General features: G+C 43.8%; 1 protein-coding gene across 1 annotated transcript in view; it reads left to right on the top strand.

Annotated features, from left to right (window-relative positions):
- The window catches only part of LOC123992881 (E3 ubiquitin-protein ligase TRIP12-like), a 54258-nt gene that overhangs the window by 24049 nt on the left and 13629 nt on the right, over positions 1-16580 (top strand). The window contains 22 exon segments of the mRNA XM_046294488.1: positions 207-331; positions 333-359; positions 453-488; positions 709-804; positions 1047-1139; positions 4408-4569; positions 4865-4933; positions 5037-5202; positions 5410-5527; positions 5689-5845; positions 6191-6344; positions 6837-7065; positions 7178-7296; positions 7656-7854; positions 7974-8074; positions 10213-10387; positions 11003-11144; positions 11386-11577; positions 14774-14925; positions 15105-15262; positions 15496-15569; positions 15682-15881. Of these exon segments, the coding sequence (XP_046150444.1) occupies positions 207-331; positions 333-359; positions 453-488; positions 709-804; positions 1047-1139; positions 4408-4569; positions 4865-4933; positions 5037-5202; positions 5410-5527; positions 5689-5845; positions 6191-6344; positions 6837-7065; positions 7178-7296; positions 7656-7854; positions 7974-8074; positions 10213-10387; positions 11003-11144; positions 11386-11577; positions 14774-14925; positions 15105-15262; positions 15496-15569; positions 15682-15881 (2944 nt within the window).

The raw sequence follows: 16580 nt of genomic DNA, 5'->3' as shown, positions 1-16580 counted from the left end.
GCAGGGCCCATATTAAAAATGTTTCTCAGAGGAGTGCTGATCTAGGGTCTGATTCCCCGTCGCCATATAATCTCATTATATGGCGAGGGGTTTAGCTTTTATCTTAAGGGCTAAACTGATCCTATATCAGCACTCCTACTCTTGTGAATACTGGCCCTGCTGTTTAGTCTCTACTCTGACCTGCTTTATTCCTCCTCTCCTCCCAGGCTCCAAGGCTCAGCAGCTGCTGCAGGGCCTGCAGGCCACCGGCGACGAGTCCCAGCAGCTCCAGGCCGCTATCGAGATGTGCCAGCTGCTAGTGATGGGCAACGAGGAGACACTAGGAGGCTTCCCCCGTGAAGAGTGTGGTGCCTGCTCTGGTGAGTCACAGAATGCTTTGTCTGCCTTTAGTCTTAAGTCATTTTACACCGTGACTTGATTTGCTAAATCCCTTAATCCCCTCTTCTTTACAGATGACATTGTTACAGATGGAGCATAACTTTGACATTGTGAGTATCCCGAGCTTGTCTTTGGGGGGGGGGGGGGGGCGTGATATTTGTTTTTCACCATGACATTAGGCCTACATTGCAAGGTGCCACACTCTCTCCTGGTTATATTTTGTTGCAAATAACTGTACCTCAGTAGTGTTTTAACTGTGGTTCCAGCCAACAAGGATTCCTTTGGAGTTATGTTTGTGAAATCTGTATCTTACCCCGTGCCCCTGTTCAGATGAACCACGCCTCCCGTGCTCTCACTTACATGATGGAGGCGCTGCCTCGGTCCTCTGCTGTAGTCGTGGATGCCATCCCAGTCTTCCTGGAGAAGGTAGGATAACCCACTCTGCTCAGGTTCAGTAGGCACCAAACACACATTCAAATTTCAGTACTGCCTAGTATGTTTGAAAACATGTCCCAACAATTAATACCTACTGAATGCAACCCAGGTTTTCCTAGCCCACACCTTGTTCTCTTGTCTTCCACTTGTCTTTCTCATGTTCTTGTTCCCTCTTCATTTTTATTCAGTCATAAAACGGTGGTGGATATGATAATGGCTCTCTCTGTCTGCAGCTTCAGGTGATTCAGTTCATTGACGTGGCGGAGCAGGCCCTGACTGCCTTGGAGATGTTGTCAAGGCGACACAGCAAAGCCATCCTGCAGGCTGTAAGTGTTGCTCCCTCTGGCTCAGCTCTGCCTCTCTCATCTCTGCTCCCTACCCGGCTCTCATGGACTCACCTTAAAATAAGTGATGGTGGTGACTAAGTTAGATATGTCTCAGGTTTTCCATTAGCCGGAAATAATAGTTGATAAATAAAACTGTTGCCGGCCAAATTGAACGGAAGTAAAAAAAATAAATAAATAATAAGTGATCTCTAACTACCCATCCCGGATCCGGGAGAATTGTCATCAACTGACACTAAGTAGCATAACGCAACGGACAAATAATCTTACTAGAAAATATTAATATTCAAGAAATCACAAGTGAAATATATTCCAACACAGCTTAGCCTTTTGTTAATCACCCTGTCATCTCCGATTTTGAAAATATGCTTTACAGCCAAAGCAAGACAAGCATTTGTGTAAGTTTATCGATAGCCTAGCATAGCATTATGCCTAGCTAGCAGCAGGCAATCTGGTCAAATCAGAAAAGCAATCAAATTAAATTGTTTACCTTTAATGAGCTTCAGATGTTTTCACTCACGAGACTCCCAGTTAGATAGCAAATGTTTCTTTTTTTCCAGAAAAATCATTTTTGTAGCCAAAAATAGCTCTGTTAGTTCTTCACGTTTGGCTGAGAAAACCACCTGGAAATTGCGGTCACGACAATGCCGAAAAAATATTCCAAATTAGCTCCATAATATCGACAGAAACATGGCAAACGTTGTTTATAATCAACCCTCAAGGTGTTTTTCAAATATCTATTCGATAATATATCAACCAGGACAGAGCTTTTTTCAGTAAGACCGGGTGGAAAAATGGCTAACTCTGTCTTTTGCGTGAGAAATACACAAAGAGCCATCAGGTGGACACTGACGCAATGTTGTCGCTCAGGCTCATTTTTCAAAATAAAAGCCTGAAACTATGTCTTGTGATACTAAACACATTAAGGAAGCCATAGAAAAAGGAATCTCGTTGATATCCCATTCACTGCTCAATAGGGAAGCATAGGAAGCGACTCTTATTTAGAAACCGCTGCGTTCCTGATTGAGAAAAATCCATTCTTTTTCCTGCAATATCAGTTCTGTTATACTCAGACTATCTTTACAGTTTTGGAAACTTTAGTGCTTTCTATCCTAAGCTGTCAATTATATGCATATTCTTTTTTTCTGGTCCTGAAAAATAGCCCGTTTACTTTGAGAGAAAAAAAATTCCCCTAGATTCAACAAGTTAACGCTCCACCTGGCCAACATCCAGTGAGATTGCAGAGCGCCAAATACAGAAATACACATTATAAAACATTCAGAAAATAAAACATATTTTACATAGGTTTAAAGATTAACTTCTTGTGAATCCAACAGCGGTGTCAGATTTAAAAAAAATAATTTTAAAAAATGCTTTAGGGCGAAAGCATACATAGCCCAGTAGACAAATCATTACAAACAGTAACCAGCCAAGCAGAAGAGTTACAAAACTCAGAAATAGAGAAAATGAATCCCTTACCTTTGATCTTCATATGGTTGCACTCAGAATATATTAATTTACTCAAATACATGTTCCTTTTGTTCAATAGTCTCATTATATCCAAAAACCTCTGTTTTGTTCGCGGTTTCTTCAGTAATCCACAGGCTCAAACTCAGTCAAAACAGGCAGACAAAAAAATCCTAATTGTATCTGTGAAGTTCATAGAAACATGTCAAACGATGTTTATATTCAATCCTCAGGTTGTTTTTAGCCTAAATGATCTTTAATATTTCAACTGGACAATAAAGTCGTTAATATAAAAGGTAAACAAGAAATGCACTCTCTCAGGATTGCGCATGAAAAAGCTCTGTGACAAGTCAGGGTCCACTCGTTCAGACTGCTCTTACTCCCTCATTTATCAGAATACAAGTCTGAAACAATTTCTAAAGACTGTTGACATCTAGTGGAAGCATAGGAACTGCAAATGGAGTCCTATGTCAATGGATACTGTAATGGCATTGAATAAAAACTACAAACTCAACAAAAAAAACTACTTCCTGAATGGATCTTTCTCAGGTTTTCGCCTGCTAAATCAGTTCTGTTATACTCAGACACTATGTTAACAGTTTTGGAAACTTTAGAGTGTTTTCTATCCAAATATACCAGTTATATGCATATCATATCTTCTGGACACGAGTAGTAGGCCGTTTAATTTGGGTATGCTTTTCATCCAAAATTCCGAATGCTGCCCTCTACCCTAGAAAATTTTAGAACAAATTATTTACAATGCTTTAACACGGACGTTGCCAATTGTACACCATCCCATTGCATCCCAATCCCATTGCAAAATAATAGGGATGCACGATATAGCATTAAGCATATTGGAATCGGACGATATTAAAAATGCTGTCATCGGCCTGATGTCTAGTAATAACACCTGTGCAAAAATGATGAGATGAACGGAAGCCGTTTTTGAATTTTGAGATCCCTCAGTGTTAATAAATGGTTGCTTTATGATAGTTGTGAAATACAGAATAACAATCACTTTAATAAATGAAACTGGGTTGAAAAGCCATTTCGAATTCACACATTTAATGGTCATAGGGGTGGAAACATCATGCTTTGGGGCTGTTTTTCTGCAAAGGGACCAGGACGACTGATCTGTGTAAAGGAAAGAATGAATGGGGCCATGTATCGTGAGATTTTGAGTGAAAACCTCCTTCCATCAGCAAGGGCATTGAAGATGAAACGTGGCTGGGTCTTTCAGCATGACAATGATCCCAAACACACCGCCCGGGCAACGAAGGAGTGGCTTTGTAAGAAGCATTTCAAGGTCCTGGAGTGGCCTAGCCAGTCTCCAGATCTCAACCCCATGTGTTGCCCAGCAACAGCCCCAAAACATCACTGCTCTAGAGGAGATCTGCATGGAGGAATGGGCCAAAATACCAGCAACAGTGTGTGAACCTTGTGAAGACTTACAGAAAACGTTTGACCTCTGTCATTGCCAACAAAGAGTATATAACAATGTATTGAGAAACTTTTGTTATTGACCAAATACTTATTTTACACCATAATTTGCAAATATATTCATAAAAAATGCTACAATGTGATTTTCTGGATTTTTCTTCCTCATTTTGTCTGTCATAGTTGAAGTGTACCTATGATGAAAATGACAGTCCTAGTCTTTTTAAGTGGGAGATCTTGCACAATTGGTGGCTGACTAAATACTTTTTTGCCCCAATGGAAGTGTGAGTTATCCATAATTCTTGTTTAACTGTTTTGTTTTAAATGTGTTTCCTGTGTCGTGCAGGGTGGCCTGGCTGACTGTCTACTGTACCTGGAGTTCTTCAGCATCAACGCCCAGAGGAATGCCTTGGCCATTGCAGCCAACTGCTGCCAGAGCATCACCCCTGACGAGTTCCACTTTGTCTCTGACTCTCTGCCACTGCTGACCCAGAGACTTTCACACCAGGTACACATATATTCACCTTTTACATTCTGGCTATCCGTTAATTAAAGAAACAAGCAAATTATGCTGTCTGGTTTGCATAATATAAGGAAATATATTTTTTAAATGTTTGATACTTAACTATATTTCAAACCTTTTCCTCAAGTATTATTTTACTTTGACTTCCACTTTTACTTGAGTCAAGTTATCTTTTACTCAAGCATGTACGTTTGGGACTTTTCCACCACTGGTGTTGTCTGTGGCATGTTCCCTGTGAAGACGTGTCTAATGTGGTTATTTCTCTCCCCCCCCCGTACAGGATAAGAAATCTGTTGAAAGCACTTGTCTCTGTTTTGCCAGGCTGGTGGACAACTTTCAACACGAGGAGGTGAGTGAGGCGGTTCTACTCAACACGTTTCTATGGCTCTAACATCTCTCACCCTCCTGAACAGACTCATTATGACTGACCTCTGTGTGACCGCTGTCTACAGAACCTGCTACAGCAGGTGGCCTCGCGGGACCTGCTGACCAACATCCAGCAGCTGCTGGTGGTCACCCCGCCCGTGCTCAGCTCGGGCATGTTCATCATGGTGGTGCGTATGTTCTCCCTCATGTGCTCCAACTGCCCCTGTCTGGCCGTGCAGCTCATGAAGCAGAGTAAGTGGCTCATGCAGACAAACATACTTGCTATTGGTACGCATTTACATTGCTCACATGAATGAAGCCTAAAAATGCAGCTTACAAAATCTTGGGCAAGTTAACTATATAATGACAGTCTAAATGCCTCCAAGGCCAAAGTCCCTGACTGTATCAAGCCAATAGCCTGTGGAAAGAGGACAAACTAAGCACGTAGTCTTTGTTCAGATATTGCAGAGACTCTGCGCTTCCTTCTCTGCGGAGCGGCCAACGGTAGCTGCCAGGAGCAGATTGACCTGGTGCCCCGGAGCCCCCAGGAGCTCTATGAACTCACCTCACTCATCTGGTAAGGAACCCCCTCTGCTGCGCTCAACGTTGCAACAACCTTTTCTACCCTAATGGTGGATGTGCATAAAAATGGCGGCTTCCATGCACCCGTCACAGATGGCTTGTTTGCGAATTTCCTTGATACACTTTGCTAACTGTTTGTTGTTCCCCCTCCACCAGCGAGCTGATGCCCTGCCTGCCCAGAGAGGGCATCTTTGCTGTGGATCTCATGCTGAAGAAGGGCAGTGCCCAGGCCACAGAGGGGGCCATCTGGCAGTGGAGGGACGACCGGGGCCTGTGGCACCCCTACAACCGCATCGACAGCCGCATCATTGAGGTAAAGAACAGACATGCATACACCTGCATTGTTTGCTGTTTGGGGTTTTAGGCTGGGTTTCTGTACAGCACTTTGAGATATCAGCTGATGTACGAAGGGCTATATAAATAAATTTGATTTGATTTGATTTGATGCTGCTCCGCTCCATTTTAGGGAATTTCCTTCCAGACTTGGGGCCCAGAGTTTGTCCTCTTCAGGTCAGGTAGTCAGAAAAAACTATGCCCTGCCTATACTACAAGGAAGTGGATTGTTTCAGTCTTGATATGTTGTGAGCTGTGTGAATCCCCTGTGCAGCCCAGTGTTACACTAACGTCTGGGGGTGTCTGGTTCTCTCTTCCTCTCCAGACGGCCCACCAGAACGGAGAGGACGAGATCAGCCTGTCCACCCTGGGCCGCGTCTACACTATCGACTTCAACTCTATGCAGCAGATCAACGAGGACACTGGCACAGCACGGGGTATCCAGAGGAAACCCAACCCCTTAGCCAACCCCACTACTGGTGAGAGACCATTACCTCTAGTCATAGACTATCCCCAAACTGGTGTCAGTTGTATGTGTAATATAATATATATGCCATTTAGCAGACGCTTTTATCCAAAGCGACTTACAGTCATGTGTGTCAGTTGCTGTTGCTCTACCAACTGATGATGCATGTCAGTTGCTGTTGTATGATGCCCTGATTGGGTTCTGAGACTAGCTCTATTCACTGGAAAATATACATTTTATTGATCGCTATAGACCCAGTGGAGAAAGGGGTCAGTGCCCCAAGTTATTGGTATTTCTATTGAGCCTTTGAACCAGTTAGTCCCATTGAGGGCAGATTACCTTTTTCCCAATGCAGATGTGCTCTTAATGCATCTTTTTGTGAACTCGTGAAATTGAACAGGCTGCTTCTTTGTGTCTTCTGCACTAGCTGATGGAATCCAATTTCTCCTTTTTAGTCAAAAGAACTATCAAATCTTACGTGAGTTTTCCCCTGTCTGTCCCCCAGGGGGTCACCAGGAGGTGAGGCGGGAGGATGCACGGGCCCAGCTGATGAAGGAAGACCCTGAGCTGGCCAAGTGCTTCATCAAGACCCTTTTTGGGGTGCTGTACGAGGTGTACAGCTCGTCGGCAGGCCCAGCCGTCAGACATAAGTGCCTCCGAGCCATCCTCAGGATCATCTTCTTCGCCGATGCCGAGCTCCTCAAGGACGTGCTGAGGAACCACGCGGTGTCCAGGTGAACCTTTGAGTCAAGATTGCTGCCTCCAATGACAAAAAGAAATAGTCAGTACGACATGCGTCTTCACATCACACCTGAACCTCAGTGTTGGTCTGTTTCCTTCTCCCAGTCACATTGCCTCCATGCTGTCCAGCCAGGACCTGAAAATTGTAGTGGGCTCTCTGCAGATGGCTGAGATCCTCATGCAGAAGCTGCCCGACGTATTCAGTGTCTTCTTCAGAAGAGAAGGTGATAAATCCTGCCTGAGCCGGTGTCTCCTCCCTAGAGGAGCTGACCTGTAATGATCCTTAACACACAGCTCTTTTCTAGCACCAGGAGCTGCTGTTCAGAGGACCTGTTATGATTGGTCCTCCACTGCTATTTGAGCTTCAATGTATTTTTAGCGACGTCAACACTGAGGTCACAAAATTGGGATGTCACACCACAGTACACTTATGTCGTGGACCACAGAACGCTGTTTATCTAGTTATGCCTGATTTATTGAATCACAATTTCTCACAACAACTTCTTTAATATCAGAGAATTGGGAAAAGAGCGAATTTTGCTGTGTTCCATCAGCCCTCACCTCTGCCCTCCTCCCCTGCCAGGTGTGATGCACCAGGTGAAGAACCTGGCTGAGTCGGAGGCCTTCCTCACTAGTCCCCCGAAGGCGTGCACCAGCGGCACGGCTAGCCTGTGTACCACCACCATCAGCACTGCAAACACTACGGCGGCCGCCACCCCAGACCTGGGCTCACCTAGCTTCCAGCACAGCATGGATGACTCACTGGACCTCAGCCCACAGGGGTGAGCGAACACGAATACTAAATACATGTGAATGTGAATGTATGATAGGTCAGATACCACACGCAAGGACACTCTCACACTCCTCCATAGAACAACATTAATCTCTCCCTCTCTCCTAGGCGGTTAAGTGATGTGCTGAAGAGAAAACGTCTGCCTAAGAGAGGGCCCAGAAGGCCCAAGTACTCTCCTCCCAGGGATGACGACAAAGTAGACAATCAGGGTAATAGTTCCAATAACAATCAGTCTCTAAGCCTGGATGCACATGGTTCTCACAGGTGATACAAATAGTGCTAAATGTCAATGATACATTTGTAGTAGTAAAGGTGAAATTCCTGTGTGTGTGTGTGTGTGTGTGTGTGTATACATGCATGCATGTATGCATACATACAGTACAAGTCAAAAGTTTGGGGACATCTACTCATTCAATAATTTTTTCATTTTGGCTATTCTACATTGTATAAAAGTAGTTGACATCAAAACTATGAAATAACACATGGATTCATGTAGTAACCAAAAAGTGTTAAATCAAAATATATTTGCGATTCTTCAAAGTAGCCACCCTTTGCCTTGATGACAGCTTTGCACACTCTTGGCATTGTCTCAACCAGCTTAACCTGGAATTTCACCTTAACCTAGCTTTTCCAACAGTCTTGGAGTTCCCACATATGCTGAGCACTTGTTGGCTGCTTTTCCATCAATCTGTTGTCCAACTCAACCCAATTGAGATTGTTTGGGATGAGGACAGGTCATCTGCTGCAGAACTCATCACTCTTCTTGGTCAAATAGCCCTTACACAGCCTGGAAGTGTGTTGGGTCATTGTCCTGTTGAAAAACAAATGATAGTCCCACTAAGCTCAAACCAGATGGGATGGCGTGTCGCTGCAGAATGCTGTGGTAGCCATGCTGGTTAAGTGTGCCTTGAATTCAAAATAAATCAGACGGCGTATCAGCAAAGCACCATCACACCACCTCCATGCTTCACGGTGGGAACCACAAATGCAGATATCGTCTGTTCACCCACACCGCGTCACAAAGACACAGTAGTTGGAACCAAAAATCTCCAATTTGGACTCATCAGACCAAAGACCAGATTTCCACCGGTCTAATGTCCATTGCTCATGTTCTTATTGGTGTCCTTTAGTAGTGGTTTGTTTGCAGCACTTTGACCATGAAGGCCTGATTCAGTCTCCTCTGAACAGTTGATGTTGATGTGTCTGTTAATTGAGTTTTGTGATGCATTTATTTGAGCTGCGATTTCTGAGGCTGGTAACTGTAATGAACTTATCCTCTGCAGCAGAAGTAACTCTGGGTCTTCCCTTCCTTTGGCGGTTCTCTGAGAGCCAGTTTCATCATAGCGCTTGATGGTTTTTGCAACTGCACTTGAAGAAACGTTCAAAGTTCTTGACATTTTCCGCATTGACTGACCTTCATGTCTTAAAGTAATGATGGACTATTGTTTCTCTTTGCTTATTTGAGCTGCTGTTGTCATAATATGGACTTGGTCTTTTACCAAATAGGGCTATCCTCTATACCAAACCCTACCTTATCACAACACAACTGATTGGCTCAAATGCATTAAGAAGGAAATAAATTCCACACATTAACTCAAGGTATACCTGTTAATTGAAATGTATTCCAGGCGACTACCTCATTAAGCTGGTTGAGATAATGCCGGGAGTGTGCAAAGCTGTCAAGGCGAAGGGTGTCTACTTTGAAGAATCTCAAATATATTTAGATTTGTTCAACGCTTTTTTTCCCCCCCTTTTTGGTTACTACATGATTCCATATGTGTTAGTTCATAGTTGTAATATCATTACTATTATTGTACAATGTAGAATAAAAAATAAAAAAAGGAACTCTGGAATGAGTAGGTGTCACAACCTTTTGACTGTTTGTGTGTAAAACCATGAATCGACGCTTCAAAATTGGTTCTCATTTGTGGCATCATTGGTCTCCATGCCTCTTTTTGCCTGGAGTCCTGGTAAAATTTGGGATATTTATGCAGAATGCAAACTGATCCTTATGATTTCTTGACATAAATAAATACATACAGCATGACTTCATTCTTTAATATCTGCCAGAGAATCTGGTGTCTGTTTCAAACAACTATAACAGAGTTTCCCAAGGGGTGCATGTTTAGGTGTTTGCCCTAGTACTACACAGCTGATTCAAATAATCTACCAATCATCATCAAGCTTTGATTATTTTAATCAGCTGTCTAGTGCTTGGGCAAAAACCAAAATGTGCACCCCTTTGGGGTCCCTGGACTGAGTTTGGGAAACACTGAAGTATAGGGTATCATTTGAGACCCACTTTGTCATTTTCATCCTGTGACTAACCTTTCTACTGTTCCTACAGCCAAGAGTCCTACCACTACTCAGTCCCCCAAATCCTCCTTCTTGGCCAGTCTGAACCCCAAGACCTGGGGCAAGCTGGGCGCCCAGACCAACAGCACAAACTCTGAGCCCTCTCGCACGGCCAGTGTGAGTGGCCTGGCACGCGCCCTTCCCAAGGACTCGGTCTCCAACAACAGGTACGACGGAAACCGTGGTGGTGATGATGATTTTATCGCCGTGTTGGTAGTAATGGTGGAGATTATCATTGGCTCGCTCAGAAAATGTAGCTAGGGCTGTGTTCAGTATGAAAATTGGTGTGCAACGGTGCTGTTCCTGAAGATCAGTTGAAAAACATGGAGAGGTTTGGTTGTGTAAATATGAGCATTCAAAATGCACCGCTACCCTTTAAATGTGTCACTCATTGCTTGATGCCACACCCCACCACACGGTGCAAACATACCTCAGTCTGTTCAAGAATATTGAATGCTTTGGGGGACGGTGTCATCCAGTACAGACTGTCACGCGGCATAGCACGAGTTTAATCCCAAAAAAACGTGCCCCTCGTTTGGCGGTCCTGAGGGCAGCACTTAAAATTGAATCGGCTCGTGGATTTGGCCCTTGGGCTCTGTTTGAGACCCCTGGTTTAGTCAAACCGATTACACCCAAGCTGTCAAATCTTAGATTCCTCCTGGTTCCAAGGTCTCTCCCCTTGTACAACCTCCAATGGGCTTTGTGGGAGTTGAGAGTTGGGAATTGAGAAAACAAGACAGCCAATAGTAGTAGTGGTGATGAAGATGGTCATCCCCTTACAGGGACAAGATCAAGGCTTGGATCAAAGAGCAGGCCTGTAAGTTTGTGGCACGCTACTTCAACAATGAAAACATTGATGGCAGCAACCCCGCACTAAATGTACTCCAGAGACTCTGCACCGCCACGCAACAGCTCAGCCTACAGGTACTGTACTTCCCAACACTCTCCCACATTGTAGTATTGCACTCGATGAAAGTAAATAGTCATTAGTTGAAACCTTGGAGACTGCTTTGGAAACCCTGTTTGCTAATACTAACTTGAGAACAGCTGTTTTGCTTTGCTGTTTTGACGGTACAGGGTACTATCTACATTGCTAGCTAAAGACAACGTCATTAAGGTATGATGGTTAGTGACTTGGGCTGTCACACCCCCAATCCTCCACCAGATGGACGGTGGCGTGGAGTGCCTCGTGGAGATCTGCAGCATCGTGTCGGAGTCGGACGTGTCGTCGTTCGAGATCCAGCACAGCGGCCTGGTCAAGCAGCTGCTGCTCTACCTGACCTCCAGCAGTGACCGTGACCTGGTCAGCCGTGACATCCGCCTCAAGCGGTTCCTGCATGTCTTCTATGGCTGCCCGGTAAGGCTGTTCGGCAGGTCTGAAACACAGAACTAGAATGAGATTCTGTTTCTATTATCAGAAGTTTGTCTTTCGCCCGATGAAGACGTTCATCCTTTCTCAGTATCCAGTGACTGAATGTAGCCAACTCCAGTCTAGTAGGCCATTTTGGCAGAGACTGGAGCTGAGGGCATTTATTTATTTTTTAATTTTTTAAACATCTGTCTAGGAAGGCTGTCACACAAACAAATGGGCCATGTTGCGCTAGTAGGGCATCCATTTCTTTCCCTGACCACTTCAGATTGACCTGACCAGGATAAACTCAAGGCCCTCGTTATTGGCTATACATCTCATGGCTCTAAATACAGTATAAAGCCAGTATGAGGATTTGCACTGTCGTGGAAATTTCCTTAATTACCAAATGATGAGAGAGCAAATCACATGAGTCAGTTATGCTTAATCTTCACCTTTAATAATAATTAAGCTTTTGCAATAGCATTTTGACTTTCAACAGTTCAGTATCTCTAATGAAAAGTTGAGTCCTTTACACAATGGCAAATGGGATCCTTTATAGCAAAGATCCACCCCCTCCTAGACGACGTGACAAAACACAGGTCTTAGGAACTTACACAGAGAGAAAAAACCTTACTTCAGAGAGAATATCCCCTAGTCAGACAGTGGGCTATAAATTATCATTCAGTTTGGTCTCCTAAACAAAGCTCTTATCTCGTCCTTGGTACCATTTTGTACCAAGACATTACCCCCACCCTATGATGTATATCAAATTGTCATTTAGATGCAACCAATCAGAGGACAGACTCACGGAGAGGAGAGTGACTCTATAGGTCAACAAAGAGGGAGCATAGAATGATTCCAGACACTGCCACCCTCTTTTCCCCCCCATGGGAAAAGTAGGGAGTCACTGCCACACCGAAAAGATATGTTTACACATGATGACCCCTTGACCTCTCCCCTCTCTGTGGCCCATGCAACTTAGTCCTGACATAGAACAGATAACTGCCAATGGCCAAAACTATAGTACAACAAAATACATTCTTATGAGAAATAACTCGCAAGCATATCATGAAAATAACACATCTTATCTATGTTACTCAACTAATTCTGATAATTCCACAACAGCACTCAGGCTAGAATGAATGGCAGCTGGTCTGTATATGTATATTTTTCTCCTAGAGTTCAAAAGGTATCCCACCCTCAAGTTTTTTGTGGCCTACTAGATTATTGCATCTATTGCTTATATAATGTAGTATTTTTATTAAATGTAAACCTTTATTTAACTAGTCAAGTCAGTTGACAGCCAAACACGGACGATGCTGGGTCAATTGTGCGCCGCCCTATGGGACTCCCAGTCACGGCCGGTTGTTATTCAGCCTGGAATCGAACCAGGGTCTGTAGTGACTCCTCTAGCACCGAGATGCAGTGCCTTAGACTGCTGCGCCACTCGGGAGCCTTACATTATGAAGTTCAGACATGTGTTTCCCAACTCCGGTCCTCGAGTATCCGCAACTTAACACATTTTTGTTGTAGCCCTGGGCAAAAACACCTGATTCAGCTCATTGAGGCCTTGGTGATTAGTTGACAAGTTGAATCGGGTGTTTTTGTCCTGGGCTACAACACAACGGAAGTTGGGAAACACAGGCCTAGATCGTTGTCATTTTTTCAATTATATGTGACATTTGAATTGTCAGTTTAATGTTCTTCTACATATTCCCTGTTAATATACATTTAACTCCCAATTTTCCAGTATCTGAACTATAGCTGCTTGCTCATGTTACACACAGTAGGTGTTTTAATAAGTCTCATTTGTTTGTACAGCTCTGAAGGCATAAGGCTGAAATGTATGCTCCTTTTTTATTTATACTGAGCAAAAATATAAATGCAACATGCCACAATTTCAAATATTTTATTTCGTTACAGTTCATTTAAGGAAATCATTCAATTGAAAAAAGAATGCATTAGGACCTAATCTATGGATTTCACATGACTGGGAATAGAGTTGGTACTTTTTAAAAATAAGATAAATATTAATAAAATAAGAAGCGTGTATCCTCATGCAGCGTGACACATTCTTCGCATTAAGTTGATCAGGCTGTTGATTGTGGGCTGTGCAATGTTGTCCCTGTGGATATTGGCGTGAACTGTAACACGTTGTACACATTGATCAATAGCATCCCAAACATGCTCAATGAGTGACATGTCTAGTGAGTATGCAGGTCATTTTAAAGAACTGGGACATTTTCAGCTTCCAGTAATTGTGTACAGATCCTTGCGACATGGGGCTGTGTGTTATGTGGAAACATGAGTTGATGGCGGCGAATGAATGGCACGACAGTGGGCCTCAGGATCTAGTCATGATATCTCTATGCATTGAAATTGCCATCCATAAAACGCAATTGTTTGTCTGTAGCTTATGCCTGCCCATACCATAACCCCACCGCGCTCTGTTCTCAACGTTGACGTCAGCAAACAGCTCGCCCACACAACACCACACAACACCATACACGTCGTCTGTGGGTGTGAGGCCGGTTGGATATGCTGTTAAATTCTCTAAAACCACGGAGGCGGCTTATGGTAGAGAAATGACCGTTCAAACTTCTAGTAACATCTCTGGTGGATATCCCTGCAATCAGCATGCCAATTGCACACTCCCTCAACTTGAGACATCTGTGGCAGTAGAAGTCCATTCAAACTGCACATTTGAATGGACTTCTACTGTTCCCAGTTCAAGATGCACCTGTGTAATGATCATGCTGTTAAATCAGCTCTTTGAAAGATTAATACCATAGCATCAGGTGGATGGATTATCTTGGCGAAGAAAAAATGCTCAGTAACAGGAATGTAAACACATTTGTGCACAACATTTTAGGGAATTGCAGACATTTTCCATACTCACAAAAAGCTTCATCTTTTTCAGCTCAACTTTTTTTTATAGCTCCTTGCACTGTATGACACGATTGATAAACCATGCTTTGTCTTTTATTTATTTTTTACAACGGCAATATTCAACCCTGGTTGTACTCGGGTTGGAAACAAATGGAATAAAACTGACAAAGGGAGGAACTACCTTAACTTATCCCAGAAATAAATTATTTTTTACATTTTTCTGTTTCAAAAATGTTTCTACGGTGTGCCCTGTTTAATACGACAAGTCTTTGCAGTTTGGTTGAAGTGTCCCTCCTGTGTTATGCCTGTCCAGACCCCGGGGATGGAGCCGGCAGGCCGCCTGGAGCCGTCTGAGAATGGGCCCCTGCTGTCACTGGTGCGCAAGATGAACAACTGCCTAAGCCAGATGGAGCAGTTCCCTGTCAAGGTGCACGACTTCCCCAGTGGCAACGGCAACGGGAGCAGGTTAGTTAATTTACCAAGTTCCATCCCTTCCTTTTGTTCCACAAACCCCGTTTTTGTCAGCCATTCACTAATGCGTGTTTACTTTTGAAGTCTATATGGGTGTAGGTCAAGAAAGGGGACTTGCCCGTATTTACCTCTTTTGTATCATTGTGATCTTGTCTGACATGCGTGTTCTTCAGAGGTTCTCAGGCTCTGAAGTTCTTTAACACACACCAACTCAAGTGTCAGCTGCAGAGGCACCCGGACTGCACCAATGTGAAGCAGTGGAAGGGGGGCCCGGTGAAAATTGACCCCCTGGCTTTGGTACAGGCCATTGAACGCTACCTGGTGGTCCGAGGTGAGCATTGGGAACTGTCTCTTTGCATTGAGTTACTGACTTGACTTAAGCCCTTTCACTCTGTGAGGAACATAGGTCACCCACAGATGATCTTCATCCAATGGGGCTGCTTTCTCAAGTTCCTTCCCAGAGTATTTCTGTCCTTCACTTCTGGCAGAATAGAATGTCTCCTTGTATTACTGACATTTATGGTTAACATGCTGACGTGCTCAATGGGACTTTTGTCTCTTCAGGTTATGGACGAATAAGAGAGGAGGATGAGGACAGCGACGATGATGGTTCAGACGATGAAATTGATGAATCTCTGGTACGAAGCTACATTGTCCTTGCAAAATACTCTCCATATTGGATAATACCTCTTTCCCCCACCAATAACGATGTAACCTTCCACCCTAACTTGACCGTCTATCTCTGTCCAGGCGGCCCAGTTCCTGAACTCAGGCAGCGTGCGCCACCGGCTGCAGTTCTACATCGGCGACCACCTGCTGCCCTACAACATGACGGTTTACCAGGCGGTGCGGCAGTTCAGCCTGCAGGCAGAGGAGGAGAGGGAGTCAACAGATGACGAGGCCAACCCACTCGGACGGGCCGGCATCTGGACCAAAACCCACACCATATGGTATCCCCTTTACGCTGGCTGTCCACACACACCAGTCTATAGGCTGGACTGATTAACGAACACAACCACAGCCTAAAATTGTGTTTTTGGTCCACCAGCCACTGTGGCAGGTAGATGAGAAAATCTACCAGCCCCTCATTTGTTTTATCAGCAAAAATATTTTTTTGCTGTAATTACATAAAACAGATGACCATGTTTCTAAAACAAGAAATGTATTAGTAAGAAATAGTGTATTGCTCAATTTCATTTTTTAAACATTTTTTTTAAAATTAAAATGATCAGACACAATGTTCTGCTGCCCCTTTAAGGGCACATGGTTATCATAGTAACGGGGCCACCTGAGTCCAGTCACATGTCTAAGATTTGGCATCTAAGGCTTCTCTGCTCTCAGTTGACGCAGCAGACTCAAACTAACGTTGAAAAACAACTGAACTTGTGAAAAAAACAATGTAAATAGAGTATATTAGACAATCTTTTATGCCTGTGCCCAGTGCCTCCAAAAATGTATCTATCATCACTGAGCTTAGTTCCCCTGCCAGGCAGTGTTGCTGCTTGAGGTAGGATCCTTTTTTATTTGTGCAATAAACAGCTATGAAACAACAGCAGAAATACTGTGTAAATGGCTACTGCAGCATTTTTCTAAGTATAAGCACATGTGCAATTGTCTTTTTTTAGTCGCAAATGTAATGCTCACACTAG

The sequence above is a fragment of the Oncorhynchus gorbuscha genome, linkage group LG13, assembly GCF_021184085.1.
Source record: "Oncorhynchus gorbuscha isolate QuinsamMale2020 ecotype Even-year linkage group LG13, OgorEven_v1.0, whole genome shotgun sequence".
Taxonomy (NCBI): domain Eukaryota; kingdom Metazoa; phylum Chordata; class Actinopteri; order Salmoniformes; family Salmonidae; genus Oncorhynchus; species Oncorhynchus gorbuscha.
This window is presented reverse-complemented; position numbering and strand designations above follow the sequence as displayed.